At 40.2% G+C, this 27,960-nt stretch overlaps 1 protein-coding gene across 1 annotated transcript; it reads right to left on the bottom strand.

Moving 5' to 3' along the window:
• Positions 1-1,079: 1,079 nt before the first annotated feature.
• Positions 1,080-27,308, bottom strand: LOC120529000 (E3 ubiquitin/ISG15 ligase TRIM25-like). The gene is made up of 5 exons (XM_039753062.1): positions 26,677-27,308; positions 12,637-12,732; positions 10,130-10,363; positions 2,230-2,387; positions 1,080-1,125 (listed from the first exon to the last, which is right to left on the bottom strand). Exons 1-5 carry the CDS (start codon positions 27,253-27,255, stop codon positions 1,080-1,082), a joined length of 1,113 nt encoding a protein of 370 aa, XP_039608996.1. The 5' UTR covers positions 27,256-27,308.
• Between the last annotated feature and the right edge of the window lie 652 nt (positions 27,309-27,960).

Below are 27,960 nucleotides of genomic sequence, written 5' to 3'. Positions count from 1 at the left end.
ACAGATTTTAAAAACAGAATCCAAAGATAGCAATTGAAAAATAAAGCACTGGCTGAAAAATACAGAAAATCTCAAAAGCATAAGACACAGCCAAAAAAACACAAGAACTCGACAAACTCACGGAGCACAACACAATGAAACTGTGGGAGACCTTCAGTGTTTATAGGGTGAAAGTTAAGCTCCTGGCAGTCATTGGCAGATGGCCAGGTAGTAAACAGTGTCGGTGCAGTTGGCTGCACACATGTCTGACCTGTTAACCCTTCAGCCTCACTTTCTGTTCTCTTCTCCTGTGTTGTCAGTTGGCAACAGCTCAAAAGTTCTGTTCATGGACAGACATTGTTAGGTTCCATTTATGTTCATCAGTGCAGAACTGCTTTATCTTACTGTGTGTTTAAACAAATCTGTACAGCACTTTATAACCTCCACAGATTTACTACTATGTCAGGTCAGGTCAGGTTGGGGGGCATGCACTGGTACAGCACGTTGCCACACTACCAGCTTGAGATCCTGGCTGGCAACCCCCCAGGCAGACACGCGGTCCAGTCCCACCCTCTTGAAATGACCCTCTATCTGCCTCAGCCAGGTGTTACATGTGTGCCCCTTGGCCTGGTCCAGCCTTTCTGTTCTTCAACAATGAGGGTCACCCTCAGGTAATACCCCATGGCTATTGTGTCGTAACTGATGCTCCCTCACAATGCAGGTCATGTGTCTCATTCAGCCCAGCGGTACCCAAGGATTCTCCAAAGAGACACAGCATACTTTGTACTAACAAACTATAAATTTAGCCTGTCATTTAAGACATCTACACTGTGCAGGGCAGAAGTCATTTTAGCTCCAATGTCCACAGACCTCAGCGTATTTCACTTTTTACTGACCGTATCATTTATTCCAGAGGGTCACAAGTTTACAGATACAGAGTTAAATAAAAAGACATTTTGCTCTTAAAAATTTGGGTTTTGGTTGCGCTAAGGAACCGAGTAAAATTTTAAAGCTTTTTTCCCTTTAGAAGGGTTTTTTTCTTTTTTTTCACCCACACAAGAGCAAAAGTATCTGGGTGGTTGGAGGTGTGCTTGGAAAAGTTAGTTGTACTTGTACATGTTCTTGTTCTTGTTATCTGTATTTGAACTAGCATAGAGGAGACAGAAAGCAGCAGTAACTGATACTGGTGTCTGTAAGTTAATAACCACGTTGTTATAACAGCGATTTGCTTAGTTTATAAGAAAAGAAAAAAGGCCAAGGCTTACTTCAAAGCAGTAAAAGTGAAGGCTCAGCGGTGAGCAGGTCAGCAACCAGTGTTAAAACCCCCAATCAGGCACAAGGGGCTGAAGGAGCAGATAAGGTAGTACAGTTTTATTTAATTGTTTATTTTAGATTGAAGGTAGAACAGTTAAGTGGGCAACAGCGTATCAGTTCATTAATATTGGGGAGTACAAGCAGTGTGAGTTCACTCTGCTAGAAAGAGATACATTATGAACAGTAGGGGGCACTCCAGCTCCCCAAACACCCATCACAAACCATCACAAACCAGCACAGGCACATGTTAAAAGGCAAAGAGTCTGTTATTTTGGAAAAACTCTTCTTTTATAAGGGTTTCCCACCACCACAGGCACAAGTGCACTAAGATCAATACTCTCTCTCTCTCTCACTGCCTCCTCCATTCATCACAAGATTTGTCCTCCTTCCTCCTGACTCTGGCCACCTGATGCAAGTTAAGGAGTCCCTTTTATTTTAGCTGCCCCAGAAGTGGTCTGTCAGCACTTCCAAGTGAGGCGGAAACTCCATGATGTAGGAATTCCCCAGTCATACACCTCCACCTGGCATCCTCCATGGGACCCAACAGGGCTGTCACCCGGGACTACAATTCCCAGCATGCCCTGCAGGCACTCATGTGGGAATTTTAGTCTGGACTCACTGCCATATAGTGTCCTGGGGGAGATAAAGCCCTGTGAAATCTGTCTCCCCCTGTCTTTCCATTTTAAGGGTGTCCTTTTTGGGTAAAGATGCCGGCCGTCCTTCACAATATCAAGAACTCTGAATATAAGCAGTTGCTTACTGTGAGAGTGTGATATCACTCAGCATGTCATTGTAAACAGTTCTATTAAAAATTACTAATAGAGAAAATAGACAAATCTTAATGAACAGGCCTTCTTTATGTACCTCACTTTTTATTGTCACTCTGGTCCTCCTAATGGACTTTAACAATGAACACAACATGAGCAGACGCTGTACCTGTTGGAGTCAAAGGCAGGATGTCCCATTGGCCCGACCTTCTCCAGATGCTTTTTCAGACCTGACAGCTCCTTTAGCAGGTCCTCAGAGAAATTGGCAGTGAAAGTCAAGTTGAGTGAGTCTTCATCAGTAGGAAGGACACAGCAAGATGAGAAAGTCTGCATCAGGAGAGAGGAGGGAACAAGGAGAAATAAAAAGTAATATTAATAAGAAGGACCTCCTCTCAAGTGAGGATCAGCGTGGTGAACAGAGAGTTTGGGTTTAGACTGATTGCTTTTCATTTATTTATTGCTTATTTATAGGGGGATGTTTCATTATAGTGGACCACAAGACATTAGGTGCCTTGACATTCAAAAAGATTTTTACACAGAAGTCTATGAGAGGCGAGTCATCAAACTGTAGATAAGTGGACTGAGGGGGCAGCAGACAGGCAGGGGAAGAACTGACTTAGCAGAAAGAACAAGGCATTGGGCTCTTTAATGTACTGAGATGAAGTTAATAAGATAGATAGATAGATAGATAGATAGATAGATAGATAGATAGATAGATAGATATTCTTCACAAAGTTGTATTCCAAATACACAGACAATCTTTTGAGCCAAACAAGGCAATCCAAAGCAAACAGATTTTAAAAACAGAATCCAAAGATAGCAATTGAAAAATAAAGCACTGGCTGAAAAATACAGAAAATCTCAAAAGCATAAGACACAGCCAAAAAAACACAAGAACTCGACAAACTCACGGAGCACAACACAATGAAACTGTGGGAGACCTTCAGTGTTTATAGGGTGAAAGTTAAGCTCCTGGCAGTCATTGGCAGATGGGCTACACATTGTCGAGTGACACATTGTGCCCGCCTACTTTCTTTGAAATAAATACATAACTCAATGGTCTGGACTGGCTCTGTTTAATATTTTAGTGCACTAGATGGTGCAGGAATGTGAGTCTGCACAAAATAAATTAGGGTGGATAAGTTTGGTCTGTCTGGGCACAGAAATGTGTGTAAAGATTTCTTTCTCTGCTTGATGAGAACTTTCTCATAAATGAATCCTGACAGAACTGGTCATCAGGGAGTGTGCTACCTTGGACAGTCTGCCAGCTCATTCCTGGGTCAGACCCACACTAGCAATCGTAATGAGCCAATTTGGTGTTTCTGCCATTTAAACAAATTAAAATGTGAGTCTGAGGGGGAAGATCTGGAATAACTGGAAGAAAGTGTGTGACTTGTCAAAAAGACTTGGGAGCCTTTTGTGCACTCATCACAGTTCTGTAATCTGCCCTGTAGAACACACTTGTGGGACCACATCAGGAATATTGTGTGTTAGAAAAATGACAAAACAGCACAAAAGAAAGTCGAGACGAAGAAGAGAGACCAGGCTGGACTGTGGGGTTTGAGCTGTGAGGAAATGCTGAAGGATTTGAATGTCATCAGTTAAAGGACAGAGACATGAGGAGGTGACATGACAGGAGTGTTTAAAGATATGAAGGGAGTTGATGTTTTGTTTAGTCAGGTGCCATCATTTAAAATTTCATACACATTTCATACAAATCTGCTTCCTTAAACAAACAACTGCAGATTTACCTGCCTATCAGGTAATAATAATAATAATAATAATAATAATAATAATAATAATAATAATAATGTATGTATGTATTTATTTATTTATAGACACCTTTCAAGGCACACAAGGACACCCTACAGAATACATTCATAACAACACCCACAATTTAAAATTAATAAAATATTACAGTACAATAAAACCAGAATAAAATCTATACTAATAAAAGGCAAAGCCCTCTCTCACTCACTGACTCACTTATCACTAATTCTCCAACTTCCCATGTAGGTAGAAGGCTGAAATTTGGCAGGCTCATTCCTTACAGCTTACTTAAAAAAGTTAAGCAGGTTTCATTTCGAAATTCTACACATGCGGTCATAGCGGTGTTAGATAGCGATCGACAACATCCGCCATGTTGAACTTTCTTATTTATGGCCCCATCTTCACGAAATTTGGTAGGTGGCTTCCGGCTAGCCAAAACCGATGTCACGTACTTATTTCGTGGTATGGCGCGCCATTGTCGCCCGCCATATTGAATTTTCCACACGTCACTAATTCTCCAACTTCCCGTGTAGGTAGAAGGCTGAAATTTGGCAGGCCCATTCCTTACAGCTTACTTACAAAAGTTAAACAGGTTTCATTTCGAAATTCTACGCGTAACGGTCATAACGGTCAACAACGTCCACCATATTGAACTTTCTTATTCATGGCCCCATCTTCACGAAATTTGGTGGCGGCTTCCTGCGCTAACCAAAACCGATGTCGATACTTATTTCGGTGGTATGACGCCATTGTCGGCCGCCATATTGAATTTTCCAAACGTCACTAATTCTCCAACTGCCCGTGTAGGTAGAAGGCTGAAATTTGGCAGGCCCATTCCTTACAGCTTACTTAAAAAAGTTAAGCAGGTTTCATTTCGAAATTCTACGCATAACAGTCATAACGGTCGACAACGTCCGCCATATTGAACTTTCTTATTCATGGCCCTATCTTCACGAAATTTGGTAGGCGGCTTCCTCGCTAACGAAACCAATGTACATACTTATTTCGGTGGTATGACGCCACTGTCAGCCACCATATTGAACTTTCCGACGTCACTAATTCTCCAAATTCCAGTGTAGGTAGAAGACTGAAATTTGGCAGGCTCATTCCTTACAGCTTACTTCCAAAAGTTAAGCAGGTTTCATTTTGAAATTCTACGCGTATTGGTCATAACGGTCAACAACGTCCGCCATGTTGAACTTTCTTATTTATGGCCCCATCTTCTCGAAATTTGGTAGGCGGCTTTCCTCCACTAACTGAAACCAATGTACATACTTATTTCGGTAGTATGATGCCACTGTCGGCCGCCATATTGAACTTTTCAACAGTCTTTGTTACTTATGGGCCCATCTTCAAGAAATTCTATCGATCAAAGAACTGTCATTTACCGAGTGGTTTCCATGCCCGGAGATACCACCTACCTTTTCCATTCTATTTTGTTACATATTGCACGGCCATATCAGGCTCACTCTTGATATCCGGAGGAACATTGTGTCTTATGTATTGAATGACTGGGACAGGTTCAAGGTGTGGACTGATGACGTACAGGAGATAATTAGACTACACAGGAGCACTAGAAGAGTGAAATGCTTAAGCCCTTCACCTATGGTTCTGCATGTGAGTTGATGGCTGCCACTGAATTGTTCGGTTGTCGCTTTCAAGTGTACCAAAATGGCCAAATATTTTACACCTTTCGACAACCGCCAATGCCTCTTAAACATCTTAGATTCACAGGTGACGATTTCAGTAGTGGACACTTTGATGTTTATGAATGTTTAAACTCTCAAAAGCTGGATGTGATTTTATTGCTGAATCTGGTTGTGTGCTTACAACGCTTGACAGATGCCAAATGTCACTTCAACAAAACAAATCCTGCAAATACTGTCGTAATTGAAACAAACCATGAAACTCAAACCGATTATGACAGCAGCAATCCAAGCTGTGAGATTTGAGACAAGATTACTGTTCACATGGCCAACTGTAAGTTACATGCTTTATAGTAAGCTCAGCGCACAGCTTGGTCATATTACAACCGGAGGGCCGAACTGACAACATGGTATACAAAGAGATCCTTAACAAATAATTATTGGCATATTGTCCCACAGTTTAAAAAGGTTTAATTTTCTTCTTAATAAAAATTTGAATGCAGTACTTCACCGCTGCGAAGCACGGGTATTTTGCTAGTACAATAATAAAATTAAATTTAACTTTTTCAACTAAAATTCTTATCAAACAGAATAAGCCATCTTAAAAAGACGTGTTTTAAGGTGAGATTTAAAGATATGAAGAGAGTCGATATTACAAATATCTTGGGCAGAGAGTTCCAGAGGTGAGAGGCCATTCAGCTGAAATCTCTAAACCTCATGGTAGTCAGGTGACCATGAGGTATAATAAGATAAATAGAGGAAGAAGATCTAAGGATATGGGAAGGAATGGAGATGTGAGGAAGATCAGAATGATAAGGAGGTGCCAGATTATAGAGGGTCTTGTAAGTAATTAGCAGAATCTTAAAATCAATGTGATTATTAATAGGGAGCCAGTGAAGCTGCTGAAGGATTGGAGTGATGTGTTCAATGGAAGGTGTTCTGGTAATAATGCGAGCTGCAGCAATCTGACCAAACTGTAATTGTAAGGAGTTTGTGAGGAAGACCAGAGAGGACAGACTTAGAATAATCAGTACGAGATGTGACCAGAGCATGAACGAGAATAGCAATGCTGGTAGCTGAAAGAGATGGACATAAACAGTTGATATTACGTAGATGGAATTTTAATATGTATCTCAAATTTTCTAATTTCAAGAACGACACCTAAGCTGTTAATCTTGGAGGAAGAAGAGATTACAGAATTATCAATAGTCAATTAAATATTATCTCATTTGTCTAAACAGATTTAGTTCCTACCAGAAAAACCTCTGTTTTATTACTATTTAATTTAAGAAAATTAGTAGACAGCCATGATTTAACTTCCTGCAGACAGCCAGAGAGAGAAGAAGGTGTAAGAGTGGAATCAGGTTTAGTAGACAGAGCTGGGGGTCGTCATCATAACAGTGAAAGTGAATATCAAATTTTCTAAAGATACGACCAACAGGCAGAATATAAATAATAAATAGAAGGGGGTCCAAGACAGAGCCCTGGGGCCTCATGTATAACAGCGTGCGTAGAATTCACACTATAACATGGCGTAAGCACAAAAGGCAAAATGTTCTTACGCACATAAAAATCCAGATGCAGGAATCTGTGCGTACTCCAACTTCCACGTTCTTCTGCTACATAAATCCCGGTCAGCGTGAAAAGTAACGCTCGAGCACGCACTTTATGTTCCGCCCCAACTCCTCCCAGAATTACGCCTCTTTGAATATGCAAATCAATATAAATCGCCCTTAAGCTCAGCCTTCTGTGTAAAGACAATGGGAAAAGCACGGAGGGAAATTATAAGAATTTCAGCGAATACCAAGTGGAGGCAAAGGAAAAACATACTATTTGTTTAATTAAACCGTGGTATAATCAACAAAAGGAAGTTGATCGGGTGACATAGCGTGTTGGAGAAACTTGAAAGCTCAGATATCAAAGTCGTCGTGAAAAGGCGAGTCGTAGCCCACTGTCTGAGTGTCATATGAAAGCTTATTAAGGTACAGAGAAAAAAAAGGCACACAGTGGGGAAAAAAGCACGAAATGTCAACTTCAATCTCGAAATTTCCACTTTAATCATGTAGTTTACTTTGTCATTAGAGTAGAACATCATAAACATCATTTTAAAATCGTTTAATTAACCAGTTTCTGAAATCACATCGTAATTAAAGAAGCACGTTAAATGCTTTGTTTTGTATGTGATCTCTGTGTGTGTGAATCACTACTTGCTTCTTAAACTGGCTCTCTTCCTCCAACTGGACACAGAATCCATTACATTCGTGATATTACAGCTATTACAGAATAACTAAAATACTGAGCTGTATACGTGATATCATTTTCATGATGATAGGAGTTAAAGCACATTATTAAACATGGGTTTCATGGCACAGTGATTTTGCACGACCTTCGATGAAATTATTTATTGCAGCAGTACTCATGGGCGGCTCTAGGCTTGTGGCGGCTCTGGGCAGAGAAAGAATCGGTGGCTCCTTCGCCCGCCAATGTCAATATGGTATCTTATGCACGGCGGATGGCCACGTCCGTTGTGGACACTGCATAGCCACCTCGTGCTCATGACAAAAGCGTTTAACTTTTGTCCAAATTGCCACTGCGTTTTTAGCTGTGTCATTATTTTCTCTTTCTGTTTTATATTCAATATATATTGGCGTGGCCGCCCCAAGAGTCCTTGCTTTTCTTTCTCCAAATAACCGATCGCCACACAATCAGCTCTGTAATAGACGTTAAGCCATCTGTAAGCTTAGAGCGCCGATTCTTCAAAACGTTTAAGGAACATTGAACTATCTTCGTAGTACATGTTTAATTATTCTATCCTTCACGCCAGTCCCAGTGAAGAATATAGATTATTTAAATGAAGTTAAAGTTTTACCTGTATAATATAATAAACATATTTTGCTGCATTTCATCTTAAAAATGATATCGTCATCATATGTAAATACGTGCTTTATAAAGTGGCTCAGGTTGTGCGATATTATAACTGTAGTGCAAGTTTACAGTGAGGTGATTGTACTTATAAGTCCAAACAGTTCTACAAGGAGCAATTGATTGAGTGCATTTATAGTTCTTGGGATGAAACTGTTTCTGAACCGCGAGGTCCATATAGGAAAGGCTTTGAAACGTTTTGCCGTGGCTGAGGTAGCATGTGCTTGATGCTGTATCCCGATAATTCTCTTTCCGATTAGCTGATGCTGTGATTCACACTCAGATACAGTGATATAAATACTCCGAGTGGTGCAGTGAGAGTAAAATGGAAAAAGATGATCCGCTGTGGCAACTCCTAACGGGAACAGCTGAAAGAAGAAGAAGGTGCAGTGAGAGTAACAACGCTAAAGCAGTTCTGGTATTTGGAATACTATGGCTATTCCCTGGACCATTATATTGTTACAAATTAATTACAATCAGATGTGTTACACTAATAAACAATATGCGGTTAGTTTCAGTGTATTTATAATGCCACGTCAGGAAAGTAAAGAGTAACCACACAGGAACAGTACCATTGCTTTGACGCTGGGTGCCGCCAGTCTGCAAAACCGAGCGGAGAACTTGCGTACGACAAGGTATGAGGTACCATGGAAAAGTGCTTGGCTTTACGCCAAGTGTAGGTTTTATACATCGCGATTTGAACGTGGAAAAGTTCTTACGCAACATTTCTGTGTGTAAGCACCGTTTATACATGAGGTCCCTAACATCTTTGCAAACTTGGCATCTGAAACTTTTTAGTTGTACAAACTGTGTTTGATCTGAGAGATAAGATTTGAACCAGGCATGTGGAGTGCCAATAACACCAATCGATTTTAATCTCTCAAGGAAAATATCATGAAATTTTGTATCAAAGGCAAGGTTCAGATCAAGGAGCACAAGTGTGGTCAACAGCCCCGAGTCAGCTGCTATCAGCAGGTCATTGGTGTTTTTAACCAGGGCTGTCTCTGTACTGTAAAATGGACGAAAGCCATACTGAAATTGTTCAAACAAATGATTTTCAGTAAGGTGAGAGTGAACCTACATGGCAACAGTTTTGCAAGTGTTGTTTAAAGGAAAGGTAAATTTGAGATTGTATGATAATTATTTAGGTTGTAGAGATCCACACCATATTTCTTGAGCACTGGAGTAATCACAGCCATTTTAAGAGATAAAGGAACAAGACCAGAGATAAGGGAGAAATGTATGGTGTTAGTTATTAGAGAGGAAAGAAGAAATCAGTAGGAACTGGAGCCAGCTGACAGGTAGAGGCCTTGGAATTTCTAATAATATTATATATTTCAACAACAGTTGGGAGTATAAAAATATTAAGAAAAGAAGAAGGGTCAAAAAATGTTCCAAGTGCAGAGTTTACAAGAGAAGTCAACTGCTGGTGGATATTTCCAATGTTCATATTAAAAAAGGTCATAAAAGAGTTACATTGATCAGCACAGAAAAATTAATGTGGGAGTTTGTCAGGGGGCCATAGGATGTTGTTTGAAGGCAATAGATAAAGGCAGGAACTTTGAGAGTTTTGCATAAATTGTGGAAATATTAGGCACATGTGAAAATGGGTTAAAAGACCTGTTCTTCCCAATTGTAAAAACTCCTCAGATCCTTTGAATTTAACGCTAAAATTTCTCAGGTCCCACACACCCGAGTCTGCTCAGACACCCTGTGAAGTGACACTCTCACCTGCAAGAAGTGGAGATGGTCGTTGGTCTCTGAAAGCTCCTTCAGCTCAGCTTCTCTCCTCTTCAGCTCATCAATCTCCTTCTCCAGTTGCTTCATGACTCCTTCAGCCTTCTCCATTTCAATCTTTTCTTGTTCTCTGATCTTCTCAGTCAGTTTCTTGTTGGCTTCCTCAATGCACCATATCAGAGCAGTGAAGCTCTTATCATGTTCCTCCACCATTCTTTCCACAGAGATCTGGTTGGATATGAGAAAAATATTTAATTGAGTCACCAAATTAAAAAAAAAAAAAAAAAAGCAGTCATAAGACTGCTGGTATTCTGATGTAGTGATGGATAATTTGAATTAGGATAAGGGCCGTAGCAGACCCTTGGTAGTCTGGGTAGCAGCATCTTCTAAAGGCACCTTAAAGACCATTTGGAATGTGCAGTCTTAATCTGTGGTTCTGTATGATATGTGAGAGTCATTGTCAAGACAGCTCTATTGTCCTGTGAGGACTCTGTTAGTATTACAGAAGTGTGTCTTTAAAAGAGCCTCTCCTGGTCATCCTGGGATTGAGAGCTGAGAAGCAAGAAGAAGAAGAAGAATTGGAATTGTGGAGAAAAGCTGATCTTTTGTAATTTAATTACATTAATGGTGTCTTTACTTATGTACCTTCACCCAACTGTATTCAACTGTAATTCTCAGAGTTGTGAGTCTTTATATATCAGGTTGCAGCATTTTTATTTTCTTTATTTAACTTTTTATTATTACTAATAACTGCCACTGTGACTTTTATTTGTACGGCTCACCTGAGTGTCATTGAGGTGAAAGTTAGTGTGCAGGTGGGTCACAATAGGGTATGAGGTGCACACTGTCCAGGATCACCAACCCCAAAGCTGGAGGTGTTCAGCTGTTTTCAGGACCTTTCAAAGCTGCACAGTGACTCTGATATCATTGAGACAGGAGGCAGGGATGAGGAGCTCTGAAAGTAGTCTTAGTCAGGGATTCAGGTATTATGGGAATTGAGATGAAGTTTTCCTCTAGATACAGAGAGTCTCACATGCTGTGTTGCCTTTTGGGTACTCAGATAGAAATCCTTCGTCAATAGCTCGATAGGCTCCTGGCCAGAGCAGTGAAGAATACAAATGTCATCATCAAGCTTGTCTAGTTGTCATTGCACAATTGGAATATGGAGATCAGACTGTCAGTTCTGCAGAGCAAAGAGTTGGGTGTAAAAGCTAAGAAGCAAAACTGACAAAGTGATCATCTCAGTACACATAAGGTTATATAGATTAAAAGGCTTAATGCACATCTGAAATTTTGGTGTCAGAAAAGTCGGGAAGGCTTATATTAACTGGGTGGGCACTAATGTAAGTTTAATATGTATCACAAATAAATTAATGAAAGCAATTATTAGGAAAAGACTGTGGAACAAAGATCGAGAAGAGGTGTGTCAGTGAGCAGTCAGTGTGGGATTAGACTGGGGATTATGTTATGTCTACATTAATGTGTAGAAATTCAATAACACAACAAGAAAAACATAAAAGTATAAATCAGTATGGAGGTCTGTTTGGCAGGAGGGCTCACGTTCAGTCACTTGTTCATCCTTGACTGCCACTTCTGTCTCTTTATTGGACTGCACCACAATGAGTGACATATTGTGCTCTGCCCACTTTCTTTGACAAGAAGGACACACACTAGTTGTCTGGTCCTGCTGTGTTAAGTCCTTTAAGACACCATGTGGAGCTAGACTGTTTAATGTAAGTCTGCCAGATAAATCAGATTGGAAGAATTTTGTCTGTCCAGGTTCAGAAATGTGTAAACAGATGGATAAATGGATCCTGGAAGAATTGGACGTAAAACAGGAAGCAACTCTAGACAGTCAGATATGTGGCAGTCAAATGTGTGGCAAAGTAACAAAGAAAATCCACACCAGAAATCATTATGGAGCAATTTACATCTCTGCCAATAAACCAGAATGGCATGGAGGATGTGGGAGAAGAACTGGAGTGGTGAACTCCATATGGAAAATGAATGGTGGTCTGGACGGCAATATAAGTGACCACTGCACCACCTTACTGTCCTTTGTCATAAAATATGAATGCTTAAAAAACAGGTGGAGGTGCGCGTTATCGGCACTCAGTCTAGCAGCCTAACACCTTCACTTATGGAGTCCAATAAAGCTGCGACATATCAGAATGAACAAAGAAAGTCCATTCGTGAATGTTGTGTTGACTGCTCCAACTCAGAACATCAGTGCCAACCTTCATTATGAGTTATTGTTAGGGGGAGTGAAGTCACCTTTAGTGGAGGAATGAGAAACCTGAGGACACGAGGGTCTTGTTGTTTGTATTCATAATTTCTAAAACATGAAATGATGTCAGCAGTGAAACGCCATGAAGGACACAATAAACCATCTTCTCTCCTTCTCCATCTCCCTTTCCTCACACATCATCACCACAAACTCTCACAACCATTTTAGTTTTACTCCTCTCTTTGATATGAAGTGTCATCTTAATTCCACTCACCTTCATCTCCTCTGCTGTCTTCCTCGTCTCCCTCAGTTTCTTCTCCTTCTCTTCAAGTCTCCTCCTAATTTCCCTCAGTGTCGCCCCCATCTGTTTCTGTTTGGACACACAAGAGAACACACGGGGGTCTTATCAGAATTCTCTTCCACTTTCTGAGCTTGTGGTGTCATTTTGAGTGATTAAATTTGTACAACACATTTGTTTCACATTCCATGACACAACTTACATTTTCTGTCACACTTTTCCTCATATTGACACAGTAGATTTAATGAAACAAAAATGAATTTCACAAAAACATTCAAATAAAGGTTTAATTTAACAGTTCAATTCAAGATGGAATTTGGGCTTGAAGAGAGCTACAAATAAAGGAGACACTCTGAAGGCTCACTGGTGTACGAGTCAGTCCTTGAGATTGAGAGGACATCACATCGACAACCAGGATATCAGAGCTTCACACATAAAAACTGAAGAAACCTGCAAACCCAGGAGACCTCGGATGGCTAAGGACTGCAATTGTAGGACCAACAAGGCCATTGTGGAGTTGAGACTTGTGAGAACTTTGTCAAGTGTTTGGTCATTTTATGGAGTCAAGTGAGATAACTGAGGCCGAGAAGATACGAGTGAGTCTGAGGAGTTCAGGAAAAATCTGAAGAGGAGTTTAATGAGCTCAGAGAAATCTGACAAAAAATCAAAGGAGTTACTAATAGAAATACTTAAATAAAACATTATAACTGAAGATCAGAGAAATAAATAATAACACAAGTGAAAGTTAAATAACTCAGAGTTAAAATATGAAGAAGAACAAATGAGTCACACACAGTGGGCTGCTTTATGGCTTGGAGGGCATGTGGCTTGGCTATTTTACAGAGGGGTACAGATCCAGTTGTCATTGTCAACGTCACAGTAAGTAACAAAAGTGAGAGCAGGCTGGCAATTGTGTAAGAAAAGAGTGAAAATGGAGGAGCTAAGATTAGGAGTAGAAGACACCCGGTGGTCTTATCAAAAGTGCTGTCTGTGACACAAGACACTCCTGGGAGGACTGGAGAGATCAGAGAGTTTCACATGAGGCTCAAATTGGGTTTAAAATGGGGGGGGCACAGGGCTAAGGGGCATCAGGGTGATTTTTAGAGCAGATGGCAGCAGCACCCCTGGCATGGGATCCACTGATGTTATTGGAATGCAAACAAGGAGGTCAGTCATTGACGTTTAACAAGGAGCTTAAGAAGTTGAGGTTTACAAACTCATAATCAGAAACAGGCAGTGATCTTAATAAGACTACGGGATAAGCTGGGCTGGAAATTAATATGAAAGTCAAAGAATAAAAAAGTATACTATTACAAAAAACAAATCATATACTTTAAAGAGAAATATATTAATATAAGATGAACAAAAAATAACATCAAAATCAGAATAGTACATATATATAAATATGAAATGGTAAAAGAACATCAATACAGTGATAAATGAGCCAATGAATGAGAGAGACGTAACAAATCTTAAATTGTTTAAAGGAGTGAAAATCTGGGCATATAATCAGTTAGACAAAAAGCTGGAATAAAACTGCAGAAGACAAAAAGAAATCAGAAATAATAAGAAGATGTGAGTCTGTGCTGAAGAACAGGTGTGACAAATGGAGATCTGTGGGTATCAGGTGAGTCAGATTGGGCAGATCAGTCCACTCACTTCACGTCTACATCAGTGGGGAAGAAACATTTTTATTAAATCAACAGACTTCAAATATCAAACACTTCAAAAAACACAACAAACGCATATCAAGGGCATAAAAACTCTTTTTTCAGAACAATGAGATCAATTTTCTGAAAAGATTAATTATAAAAAATAAAAAATAAGAGGTGATGAGAACTAAACTCCTGTAAATAAGAAGTGAACATCACAACCAACATAAGAACACGTAATTTGGAAAATGGAAAAGTGAAACAAAAACTAAAAAAAAAGAGAAAAACAAATAAAAGAGAACAGAAATTGAAAGTGAGCACAAATAACATGAGCATGAGTTTACAAAGAGTCGGGCTTAAAACTCTTGACTACAGGGGATAAATCAAAATAAAATTGGTTATACATTTCAAATGGGAGATCTGAATATGCGAGGTCATCAAAAAGAAAACAAATGAATGGCAGAAATGAAACCTGACTAAGGCCAAGGGAAGCCAAGAACAGAAATGGATACACAAGATTTAGAAATGACAGCGTGTGTCGGTGGTGTAGAATTTCATTAATAACCGACTTCTTCAAATCTGTGAGGGTATAGAGATTTGACCAGAGAGTACAGGACTGACATTAGGAGTGGGCTAAAGACCACCAAATACAAATAGGAGTGTCAAACAGACATATGCAGCTTTAAATGGCTGAGACCACACTTACTGTACGTATCTGAACTTATCTGCACATTCACACCGAGTGCACCTTAGATCTTGTTATTTCAGTCCACTAAAGAGTCCAAGGATTAATAAAACAATAGACGGATGTCACACTTTTATCTGTGATCTGATCGGCCTGCTCATATAAGAGCTGCCCCTTCACTCTCAAGCTGTGGACTCACCACTTTAGCCTGGCATAGCTGGTAGGACTGACTGTTAGCTGTGCTTATTACATCTCTGTTTGTTAGTCATTTGTATAAAAGTGTTTAACAATTATAATGTATAATAAGTGTATAATAATCATGATGAACTCTTACTAAACCTTCTCTATTCTTTTTCTTTCACATTTCAGTATTCTGCTGTTCCACTTCTTCAATGCCAAGCTATTTAGTAGCTGATGACTAAGACACATGAGGTATCGGGAGCCTTGGAATTGAAGAGTTAAAGGACTGATTAGCCTGCCCAGAACAGATGTGCCCGGTAGAAGGACCAGCAGGAGGTGGAGGGCCAGTAGGCTGAGGTCTTCAGACGTGTCTGATGTCTGTCTGTTCATAATGGCCGCTGAACCTCCAGAGGTTTATTTCTTCCAGATTTGCTGACAGTTGTAGTTTCTAATTTCCTCTCCTCTTTTGTTAACTGGCTTCGTCTTGATGATGATATTAATGGACGTGTCCTATTTGATCCTTTAGTGTTGTTGCTTTGTTTAATGTCTGTTTAAAGTAATCTTTATTCTTATGTGTGTATATTTTGTAATTTATAAAGTTTGTAATTTTAGTTTAACTGTCAGCTTGTCTCCAGGGAACTGAGCCTGCAGCGATGAGGACAATACAAAAAAAAAACTGCAAACTGAAAAAATATCTTCAAGTTTTTAACAATTTGTAAAAATACAAATTTACAGAGGTTTAGATTTCATTTGCCACTGCTGAGGACTCACACAGTGAGATTGTTTGCGTTTTATTTGGGATGAAGCAAAATATTTCAGACAGTATTCATTTAAGTTTAATAACTCTGGAGTCATATATCACATCCATTCCAATTGTCATTTGTTTTGATCTGTGTTTGCGTTTTGTATTCTGTGTGTATTCATTTATTGTTTAGGGGCAAGGCAGGGCTTTGAATTTTCTTTTATAACTGTAAATTCATGTGCTTGGGGCAAATAGGTAATGTATATAATTTTTCACTGGTGTCTTTGGGATAGGGGGAATCGCGTATATATATATATATATATACACACACCTAAAGTATTATTAGGAACACCTGTTCAATTTCTCATTAATGCAATTATCAAATCATCCAATCACATGGCAGTTGCTTCAGTACATTTAGGGCTGTGGTCCTGGTCAAGACAATCTCCTGAACTCCAAACTGAATGTCAGAATGGGAAAGAAAGGTGATTTAAGCAATTTTGAGCGTGGCATGGTTGTTGGTGCCAGACGGGCCGGTCTGAGTATTTCACAATCTGCTCAGTTACTGGGATTTTCACGCACAACCATTTCTAGGGTTTATAAAGAATGGTGTGAAAAGGGAAAAACATCCAGTATGCGGCAGTCCTGGGGGCGAAAATGCCTTGTTGATGCTAGAGGTCAGAGGAGAATGAATGGGCCGACTGATTCAAGCTGATAGAAGAGCAACTTTGACTGAAGTAACCACTCGTTACAACCGAGGTATGCAGCAAAGCATTTGTGAAGCCACAACACGCACAACCTTGAGGCGGATGGGCTACAACAGCACAAGACCCCACCGGGTACCACTCATCTCCACCACAAATAGGAAAAAGAGGCTACAATTTGCACGAGCTCACCAAAATTGGACAGTTGAAGATTGGAAAAATTTTGCCAGGTCTGATGAGTCTCGATTCCTGTTGAGACATTCAAATGGTAGGGTCAGAATTTGACGTAAACAGAATGAGAACATGGATCCATCATGCCTTGTTACCACTGTGCAGGCTGGTGGTGGTGGTGTAATGGTGTGGGGGATGTTTTCTTGGCACACTTTAGGCCCCTTAGTGCCCATTGGGCATCGTTTAAATGCCACGGGCTACCTGAGCATTGTTTCTGACCATGTCCATCCCTTCATGACCACCATGTACCCACCCTCTGATGGCTACTTCCAGCAGGATAATGCACCATGTCACAAAGCTCGAATCATTTCAAATTGGTTTCTTGAACATGACAATGAGTTCACTGTACTAAAATGGCCTCCACAGTCACCAGATCTCAACCCAATAGAGCATCTTTGGGATGTGGTGGAACGGGAGCTTTGTGCCCTGGATGTGCATCCCACAAATCTCCATCAACTGCAAGATGCTATCCTATCAATATGGGCCAACATTTCTAAAGAATGCTTTCAGCACCTTGTTGAATCAATGCCACATAGAATTAAGGCAGTTCTGAAGGCGAAAGGGGTCAAACACCGTATTAGTATGGTGGTCCTAATAATCCTTTAGGTGAGTGTATATATATATATATATATATATATATATATATATATATAATATTGAGTATTTGTCTGTGCTTGTGTATATATATATTTGTTCACTTTCAATATATCTGCCCTTTATTTTACATCATTAGTATGTATTGACTGTTATTCCGTCATTTGGGGAAAAAAGGACTGTTAGTATGGAGTACGGCTTGTTATTATCTGCAGAATCCTCAAGTTAGCCAAGTCAATAGTGTTGGTTGTGTAGTTGCCGGTCTGGGTAAAGGGGTCGGCCGTTACAAGTTAAGGGTTTAATTACAATTATCAAAAGCATTGGTGATAATGGACATCCCTGTCTGGTTCCACTTTCTAAACTGAAAGAGTCACAATGGATCTTATTTACACAAACCAAGACTTGTGAACTACAGTACAGTAACTTACGCCACACACAAGCCCAGATCTGCACACTTCAGTACACAGATATCCTCATTCATCTTCGTCAAAAGCTTCTTCATCATCCAAACACGACAGAACCTTTGGAAACTCAGATACTTCAGGATGAATATATTAAATTAAACAACTTCTGAAAATTGAAACCCAGAAGTTTACCTTTGGGGCATCTCAGAAATTGACCCAAATGAATAAACAGTTAAAAAATGGATGACATAAATAGACCAGGAGTGAAAATCAGATTCTCCAACATGAATTAGGTAACTGATTCAAATGAATTTAATAAAGAGAAGAACAGCCCATAAATACCACAACTGTATAAAATGTTGCTTGAATAAAAATTTGCTTTCTTGGAGTAAAGGGCAGAAAGAAGAGTAAAATGGCCTGGCCTGAAAAATTAGAATCCTTTGACTTCATAAATGAAGAAACGTCAGTCAATCAAGAGGCAGTTTATGTGATGAGCTACACAGGACTTCTAAAAATGTGGGTGACTCTTCTGAGGTGCTGATTTTCAAGTGAAACAGAAGTAAGACAAAGCAGCACATGAAGCTGAGCAGAGGAGAGCATCCATGAGCATCCCAGGACTTCAAGACAAGGCCAACTGTGACAGACTCAGCGAGTTAAACCTGTTTAGTGTGAGCAGAGGAGACAGCATGGGGACCTTATCCAGGTATTTAAAATCCTCAAAGTCATTGATAAAGCAGACCAGCAACATTCTTTGGGCTAAAGGGTGAATCACACACTCGAGGACATCACTGGACATTAAGGGGACATGCATTAAAAACTGAAGTCAGGAAGCTCTTCTTTACACAAAGAGTTGTGGGACTTTGGAACAAACTATTGAGACATGGAGTTTAACGAGAATCTTGACAATCTGCCCCTTATCAAGCGGGGTCATTTTTGCTAAATCGCCTGTAATTCGACCTCTCCAAATTAGAATCATTGCTGTTATTGAACTATCTGGAGTATAAATACACGTTTGGTCTCTTTGTAAAGGTCACATTCTCTAGTTTCACCCTTAGTAGTCAGAATCACTGTAGGTGTGACTGATCCAAAGTTATGCACATTAGAACTCACAGAAAAAATGAGTTTTTTTGTTCTCGCCTACGTTTTTTTTGTGAAAATAAAGGCCTCTATAGCTGCAGTAGGTAGGTGGGGACAGAAACACACTATGTACCAACAGAATAACTTGTTGACTACTCACATTCCAAATTTGTAAAGAATACCTGTACAAATGACATTTTTACACCAGTTTTTATGTGGGCATGTCCAGGGGCTTTTTAGAGGGACCATTATCCACATTTTGGAACGTATGTTAAAAGTGTAATAACTTTTGAATGCTTCAACCCACAGATATCAATGAGGGCTCTACTGAAAGCTTACACCTAAAGGAATCTATATCTACACACAGTGTCACTCTATTAGTTATGGAAATTCATATTCCATAATAAAAACAATAAAAAATACACATTTCAATATAAAAATAGTCAAAACAAGTCTTATGGGCCAAAAAAAAATATATTTTATTTTTTACTTTTTTTTTTAATAAAATGCACACAAACTATATACATTGTTTTACAAACTGTTACAATACAGCTCAGCGTTTTTCCATGTGCCACTGATTGTAGCAATCCCTAGCAGGCAGAAAGCACAAGGGCGTGTCACATGTCGCTCTCTGCCTCAGACGTCTCCTGGTCCGATTGATTACTGTGACGCCGCGTACATGCCTCTATTATTTAATGGAGAGTGTATTTATGTTTATCTGTACGTTTATCCATATTTAAAATGCGAAAAAACTAGGTGAAATCACAATAAACAACCACGCACCAAGTCTGCAGACTGGCACAAATGCCAGCTTCGCGCAGCTCCGATCGGTTTTGTTTACAAGTTGGTATGGCAAGTTACATATCGGCGTGCTCAGCTGCTCATTGGCTGTAAGTTTGGAGTGTCACTCACAGCGTCCAATCAAACTGGTAGATTCTACCAGGGTTTGGAGTTGTGCGTCATCAGTCAGCTGTCTGTGACACTCGTTGGCTATACGAGGTGCCAGTCACCCCCCAGACCCCTCGTAATTGGCCAACTTAGGTGTCAATCAGAAGCTAACACTTCCGTGTAACATGCTTTAGCATGGTTATTGCCGACAGAAACAAATTACGTCTGATATGACCAATAGAAGTAAAAAAAAAAATGTCGGAGCTAGTCTTGAGTCAAAAAACGTTTTCTGGAGTTTTTGTCCCTTTGAGGATCTATCGTGTGTTTTGGACCTAATCGTTTTACTGGATTATATTCCCTGGAGCCTTACAGACAGAATGAGATCAATATTGCTCGGAAATATTGATGTTTGACTCGCAGAGAGCCTTCAAAGGTAGTCAAAGGTAGGAAAAGTCAGCTCTTAAAAGTATTTACTTCCCTGTAAAAAAGGATTTAGTGTCAGTGCTGTGGTTGTTGTGTGTCAAAATGGTTTATATCATCGGAAAGACGAGACTATGATGTTTCATTTGATGTGTAGTATGTCGAGGTGCATGACAGAGGGGCATGCACACATGGCTGTGATATGATTGTGACGTCGTAAAATCGTCGTTATGTACCGGGACCGGTATGTGTGCATGTTAAGGGGTTTTAAGAATAATCTGGAGGAGATTTTGGGATAGCATAATTAATAGCAAAAATAACGGCCTTGATGATCTCCACTTGTTTGCCAAATATCTTCTGTTCTACTAATAATTTTATGACCCCCTGGGCCATATTTCCTAATGACAACTGAATGTGCCGGCCTTTTATCTGACTTCACTATACGATGATCATGTAGTGTAGACGGTGAGTTTTAATCTTCATATAAATGTAGAAATACACACATTTAACAAATATTTTCAGAACTGATAAACTTTGTTGGGTTCTTTCCAAACTGTTAAAAGTCAGAGTTCATCACACAATCATACAGTGTAATTATCAAGGAGATGACTAAATGAAATTATGTCTGATCACTAATTTGGTGCAGAATTACTTAATAACTTAATAAAGTGAGAACATCTTTATTACAGAGCCACTTAAAAATCTGTGCATATTATGAGAATTTTAGATCTAATTCTAAACCTCATTACATTATTTCGCTTGTGTCCGTTTGTGCTCGATATAAACTATCTCTCCACAACAATAGTGAGGAATCCGTATTCCTGGCAGAGTTTTAGTCTTAGGGTTCAGAGTTTTAGTCTTAGGGTTCTCTTCAAGTCTTCAATTCTTCATTGTAACCAATCATCGACTGTGGTATTTGACTGTTTATTTGGTGCATACTTTGTTACTGACTGAAACTGCATTATGACATTATCATCTTACACCATCTCTTTCCTTCACTTCAATGTAACACTCCTGATAAAATGAAAAGGCAAATACAGAGTAGCTGTGACCAACAGAAACGGTCTTGCTGGCCTACATACTCACACCAACACACAGAAGCATAAACCTGGACATCACGCCAGACCAACCAGCACAGGCAAGATACCTTAGAACAACAAAGAGAGCGTATCACAAACTACAGAGAGACATTATCCGAAGATCAGTGGCAACATGTCTTGCACCTGGACAATGAACAAAAAACTAATCACACACTCAACATTTATGAAGAGCAGCGGCAAACTGCCAGACAACAAGAAACATTAAGACAGAAACACTACACGGATTCCATAACACTAATAACTCGCTTTCGCTGACAATAACATTTATGCAACAAATTGCGTTTTTCGACAATTCTTATAGACTTCGGTATACTACATGACCTGACGCCCACACTTCACACATACTGACTGCGGCTGTGTGCACTCAGACTCAGAGTTTGGTTTTTCTACCCTGTCTGGATAAATACACGTATAGTCGACAGGATATTTTATCTATCGGCTTAAGGAAGGAGAGTCCACAACATTCCGGACGACATCGCACGGACAACGGGCTCTCCGTCGATTACAATCCCAGCTTCGAGGAGCCGGCTGCGTCGCAAAGAACGTAAACAAAAGAGAGGGTGCCGAGGCGGTGTGCTAGCTAGGCTAAGGAAGCAGCCACAGAAACCACCGCTTACAAGCATTTTCTCCTCAAATGTGAGGTCTCTGGTGAACAAACTGGACGAGTGGAAGCTGCGGATTGCAACGGAAAAGATCATCAGGGACTGCAGCATTCTGCTTATCATGGAGACGTGGCTGAATCAGAACCAGATTAAGATGCCCTAACCTAAGCACTAAGTAATTTTGGTGCCCCCTTACACTAGTAATTCAAAATATTAAAACAATAACAAACTAGAAAATAAAATGTTATTTTATTATCGAAAATTTGGAATTAAGCAAAATATTTTGACCATTTTGATTATTTAATTTATTTATTGCTTTTGTGTCAATTTAGAAAATTTATTTACACATATTCTTAGTACAAGATTTGAAGAATATTTTGTGAAAAGTTTGTTCATAAATCTTTATTAGTAAAAAAGTTATAAACAATTTTATCCAATAGTAATCAGCTGTATGAGTTTCACTCTTACATAATGTAAATGAATTTAAAAATATCCAAGAATAGAATTAAATAGACTTACCAGAATGTTTCTTCCTCAAACTGGGACAATTTTTTGTTTTTGCTTAAAACAGAAAATAATGCTTTCTATGCACTAGAAATGTATTTTAAGTTAAATAACAGATAATTCACAAAACACAACAGTTACATGATAATCATTTTTAATCAACTATTAACTGTTATTTAAAAACATAAAAACATATTGTTTTGAATCAAGTTATTTTCATAATATTTTGACATACCATGGCGTTTAAGGGAATCACCATGAAACGGGAATTCCCCATCGTAGATGGCACCAGTATGCAGAACGCACTGTGTAAGGTGCCATCTACGAACAGTGACGGCATAGGGAGGTACAGGGAGGCATTATTCATTTTTCATTAAATTTTGAAAATGACTATAAATTTAATTAATTTGATCATTTATGTGAAAAATTCGGCCTTTAAATTTTTGTGGTCCCCCTTTACCCTTGGTGCCCTAAGTATGTGCTTACTTTGCTTATATGATTAATCCAGCACTGGTCTGAATCCACTCATACCGGACACGGCTATCGAGATAGCAGGCAAGACAGTACACTGGCAAGAGAGGACAGAGAACTCTGGTAAGAAAAGAGAAGGGAGGCTATGCATTTATGTGAACAATAGCTGGTGCACAAATTCCATCATAGTCACCAGACATTGCTCTCCAGACGTGGAGTTTATGACAATTAAATGCAGACCCATATACCTCCCCCATGAATTCAATGCCATGCTGCTAACTGCTGTGTACATAGCACCAAATGCTAATGCTAGCTCGTCTCTGGGGCTTTGGCAAGACACCATCAGCAGTAAACAGAGCAAGTATCCTGAGGTTGTTCGCATCATTTCTGGGGACTTTAATCATGTACATCTGAAAGCAGTTCTCCCCAAATTCCATCAACACATAAAGTGTGCAACCAGGGGAGTAAAAACATTGGACAAGCTGTATACAAACATCAGACAGGCCTATGGGGCTAAACCTCTAGCACACCTTGGCCAGTCTGATCACACATCCCTGCTTCTGATCCCTGCATATACCCCTCTCAGGAAACAAGCTCCCACTATGACCAGGACTGTTACCATATGGCCCGAGGATTTGCAGGACTGCTTCCAGAGAACTGACTTAGAGGTTTTCGATCACCAAGACTTGGAGAACCACACTATGGCAGTCCTGGATTACATCAGGTTCTGCATGGAAAACGTCACCAGGGACAGACGCATAAGGATTTATCCCAACAGGAAGGCCTGGATGAAGAGAGAGGTCCAGAGTCTGCTGAAAGCCAGGAATACTGCTTTCAAGTCTGGGGATGGGGCTCTTTACAGTGTAGCCAGAGCGAACCTGAAGAGAGGCATCCGAGAGGCCAAGGCAGCATAAAGAAGGAGGATAGAGGACCATCTGAGGAGCAACAACACCAGGCAGGTTCAGGCAGGGTGTCCAGCACATCACCGGCTACAAATCCAGCAGCTCCTCGGCCACTGAGAGAGACAGTTCTCTGGCAGAGGAGTTGAATATCTTCTTTGCCCGTTTTTTGGCGACACCAACAGCAGCTCCATCACAGCCGCCTGTCACAACAACAACACACTCACAGTGGAGGTGGGACGGGTGCTGAAAGATTGTGCGGATCAACTGGCCGGAATCTTCACTAAGGTTTTCAACCAGTCCCTGTCCCAGGCCACTGTCCCATCCTGCCTCAAGTCCTCTATCATTGTTCCGCTGCCAAAAAAATCCATCATGAACAGTCTGAATGATTTCCACCCAGTGGCACTCACATCTGTCATCATGAAATGCTTTGAGTCATATCATCACCTGCCTGCCAGCAGACCTGGACCCATTTCAATTTGCTTACAAAGCAAACAGATCCACGGAGGATGCTGTGGCCACAGCCCTTCATGCTGCACTGACCCACCTGGAGCAGCAGGAGAGTTACGGTAGACTGCTCTTTGTGGACTTCAGCTCAGCGTTTAACAACATCCTCCCACAATGACTGGTGTCCAAACTGGCAGATCAGGGACTTCTATCACTCACCTGCAGTTGGATACTGAACTTCCTGTCTGGTCGCTCCCAATGGGTCAGGCTGGGTCCCCATACCTCCACTGCTCTCAGCCTCAACACTGGGACGCTGCAGGGTTATGTGCTCAGCCCGCTCCTCTACACCCTCTACACATATGACTGTGTCCCCACTCACCATAGCAACAAGGTCATAAAATTCGCAGATGACACCACGATGGTCAGGAGGAGGGTCAGCTGGCATACATGGTCAAGGTGGAGCGGCTGTTAGAGTGGTGCACAAAAATGAAGGAGCTTGTTATTGACTTTAGAGAAAACAAAACTGACATCCAGCCACTCATCATCGGTGGGGCCTTTATGGAGAGGGTCCTGGTGTTTAGGTTTATGGGCACTGAGCTGGAGGATGACCTGACGTTGAGCGCCAACACCAAGGAGCTGCTGAAAAAGGTGCAGCAGAGACTGTATTTTCTGAGAATCCTTAGAAAGAACCATCTCCCCAAAAATCTGCTCCTTTCCTTTTATCACTGTTCCATCGATAGTGTGCTCAAGTATGGACTGTGTGTTTGGTACGGCAGCTGCACTTCCTCAGAAAGGAAAGAGCTCCACAGGGTCAACAGGACAGCGGAGAGAACAACTGGTTGTACCCTCCCCACTCTGGAACAAATCTACACCTCCCGATGCTGCAAAAAAGCAACAAACATTTCACAGGATTCATCACATCCCGGTCATTGCCTCTTCCAGCTGTTGCAATCGGGCAAGAGATACAGAGCAATGAAAACCAGGACAAACCGCCTTAAAAACAGCTTATATCCAAAAGAAATCATGGCCTTGAACTCAGAATAAAACTGCTTGACATCATTATCTCAATGTGCAATATAGACCTTAAGTCAACCAGTGCAATTTGTATATTTTGTAAAGTACTTTTATTACTATTCGGTTTGTTATGATTTTCTCCCTTCTTGTCTTTTTAACTCTTATGCCTCACACTGAGTCGACTGCACCTTCAATTTCATTGTTCCTTTGTAAAAGTGGCAATGATAATATCTATCTATCTATCTATCTATCTATCTATCTATCTATCTATCTATCTATCTATCTATCTATCTATCTATCTATCTATCTATCTATCTGTATGTTACAATTTGCATTGTAAATATTAATGCTGTTGCAAATGACTATAATAACATCCTATACTAATCATGGAACTATTCTAATATTGAGTCCTCTCACAAGTCACCACTTATTAAGATAATTTCCCTTCTTACTGTAACATGTGATGTTCTTCTCATTCATCATCATTTCATTAATGCTTTTATTCTTGTGAAATTTTCGAAAGCACGATTTGCTAGTCAATATTAACTGACATGTGAGTGTAACGTGTCTCTTAGAGAGGCCTGAGGTACTCGAGACACAAGTGATCAGAACACAATGAACCTCCGCTCAGTTTAATGAGAGCACTCAGCTCACTCGACTGTCCATGGATCACACTGTGTATCTCATCCTGGACTGTTTCATGTCTTCCACCCAGTCTCACCAGGATAAGCTCCAGCTCCCTGCTGTCCTACACAAACAAACTGAGACTCCTCAACATGAAGGAATAGATTTCTCTGACAAACTACATTTACGTATCACTTAAGTCAGGGGTCCTCAATCCCAGTCCTGGAGAGCCGCAGTGGCTGCAGGTTTTTGTTCTGACCTGGTTGCTTAATTAGAAAGCAATTCTTGCCAATAAAGCACTAACAAGCTATGAAATTAAATTAACTCTGCTATGTCAGGTCATTCTCATATTCTAGATTTTCTTTCCCTTTCTATCATGCAAATGATTTGAAGGCTAAAATGGACGAGTAATTCTCAGTCCTTCACTTTTTTCTCTTCATTTTTCTTCCAAGTATTTAATTAAACCCAATAGTGCAGATAAATACACACAGGTGTAAATGTAAATAAGCTAAATGGAGAAATGCTGCTCTCTCTTGTCATTTGCATGTTATTGATAATAAGGAGCAATTCAAATAGCTGTTTAAGACAAAATTAAGCAATAAGGGCTCAAAATCACTAAAGTGAAGCAGAAGTGTTACTTTAGCAATAAGTGCTTTTTATTAAGCAACTGGGTTGGAGCAAAAACCTGCAGCCACTGCGACTCTCCAGGACCGCGATTGAGGACCCCTGACTTAAGTCCTTTTTTTTGAATGTCCATTAAACACTAAACTCCACTCACCTGTTTTCCTTCTCTTTCTGTCTTCAGCTCAACCTTTTCATGACTGTTGTGTTCAGTCATTCCACACATCATGCAGATGTATGTCTTGTCGGTTCTGCAAAACATCTCCAGACTTTTCTGATGTTTCTCACAGAGTTTCTCCTTCAGATTTCTATCAGGATCAGTCAGCTTGTGTCCCTTCCAGGTTGCTACTTCATAGTGTGGCTGCAGGTGAATCTGACAGAAAGAGGCCAAGCAGGTTAGACAGGACTTCACCGCTCTGAACTTCTTCCCAGTACAGAAGTCACACTCCACGTCTCCAAGGCTAGCAAAATTCTTAGATGGCAGAGAACTGAGTGCCGTCTTCTTTAATTTCTTGACGACTTCATTCAGCAGAGTGTTTCTCTTCAGTTCAGGCCTCAGCATGAAGACATGTCTGCACTGAGGACAGCTGCACTCTTGGCTCTGATCCCAGCAGTCCGTGAGGCACTTCAGACAGAAACTGTGACCACAGGGGATGGTGACGGGGTCAGTCAGGTTGTCCAGACACACCGAGCAGGTGATCTCATCCTGTAATCCACCCAGCTGGGATTCAGCCATCGTCAGTCTGAGGAGAGGCAGGCAGAGAGAATCAGTCAGACAAACAAGGAAGTGACTTGTGAAGAAACAAAAGTGAAAGTTTGTCTGAGCTCAGTGAGGAGGAGGAGGAGATTTAAAGAGAAAGCTGAGAGCTCACAGAGAGAACATCTGAGGAGACACTGAGGGTGAACAGTTAATGTGAGACAGGAGCTCAGAGAGTGAAGACATACAGTGAGAGAAAAGATGACCTGTCACAGGGGGTCTGCTAAAGATTAATTTATGTTAGTATTTCTTATTTATTTATTACACACTGCAGTCCACTTTAGACAGACTCAGAACTTAGTGCACATTTACAAAAGGAATAAAATTGAAATAAAAAAACAACACATAAATCACCATAAACAGATTTGTAATGTGAGAGCCTGTCAGCCCTTAGCAGACCAAGACAGTGAGCTGATAAACTGATTATTCATTCCACTCATACTGGTGCTCTTTATTAATCAAAATGTCCATCCCATAGTAAGTTCTCTTCTCTAACTTATCAAAGTTATAGGAATGTTAGGAGGAAAAGAACCAATTAATTGATGTTAATCTGTCAAATAACTCATAACCAGTTGTGCCTTTTGTCAATACCAGTTATTCATTTTATTATTCAGTAAAGCTCACACTTTATTTTCCTTACGTTTCTCTGTAGATGAAGTTCCCAGCTGTTAAGACTTCTATCAG

Source organism: Polypterus senegalus, chromosome 4 (genome assembly GCF_016835505.1).
Source record: "Polypterus senegalus isolate Bchr_013 chromosome 4, ASM1683550v1, whole genome shotgun sequence".
Taxonomy (NCBI): Eukaryota; Metazoa; Chordata; class Cladistia; order Polypteriformes; family Polypteridae; genus Polypterus; species Polypterus senegalus.
The sequence above is the reverse complement of the archived record's forward strand: the minus strand, read 5'-3'. Positions and strand labels throughout refer to the sequence as shown.

Excerpts from the sequence above, each read along its gene's own strand:
- LOC120529000 (XM_039753062.1), bottom strand. The coding sequence starts at position 27,255 with ATGGCTGAATCCCAGCTGGGTGGATTACAGGATGAGATCACCTGCTCG. Across the intron at positions 2,388-10,129 it reads ACCATCTCCACTTCTTGCAG|ACTTTCTCATCTTGCTGTGT; the intron begins GTGAGAGTGTCA and ends CTCCTGATGCAG. Across the intron at positions 1,126-2,229 it reads CCTGCCTTTGACTCCAACAG|TTCAAATACAGATAACAAGA; the intron begins GTACAGCGTCTG and ends CCTCTATGCTAG.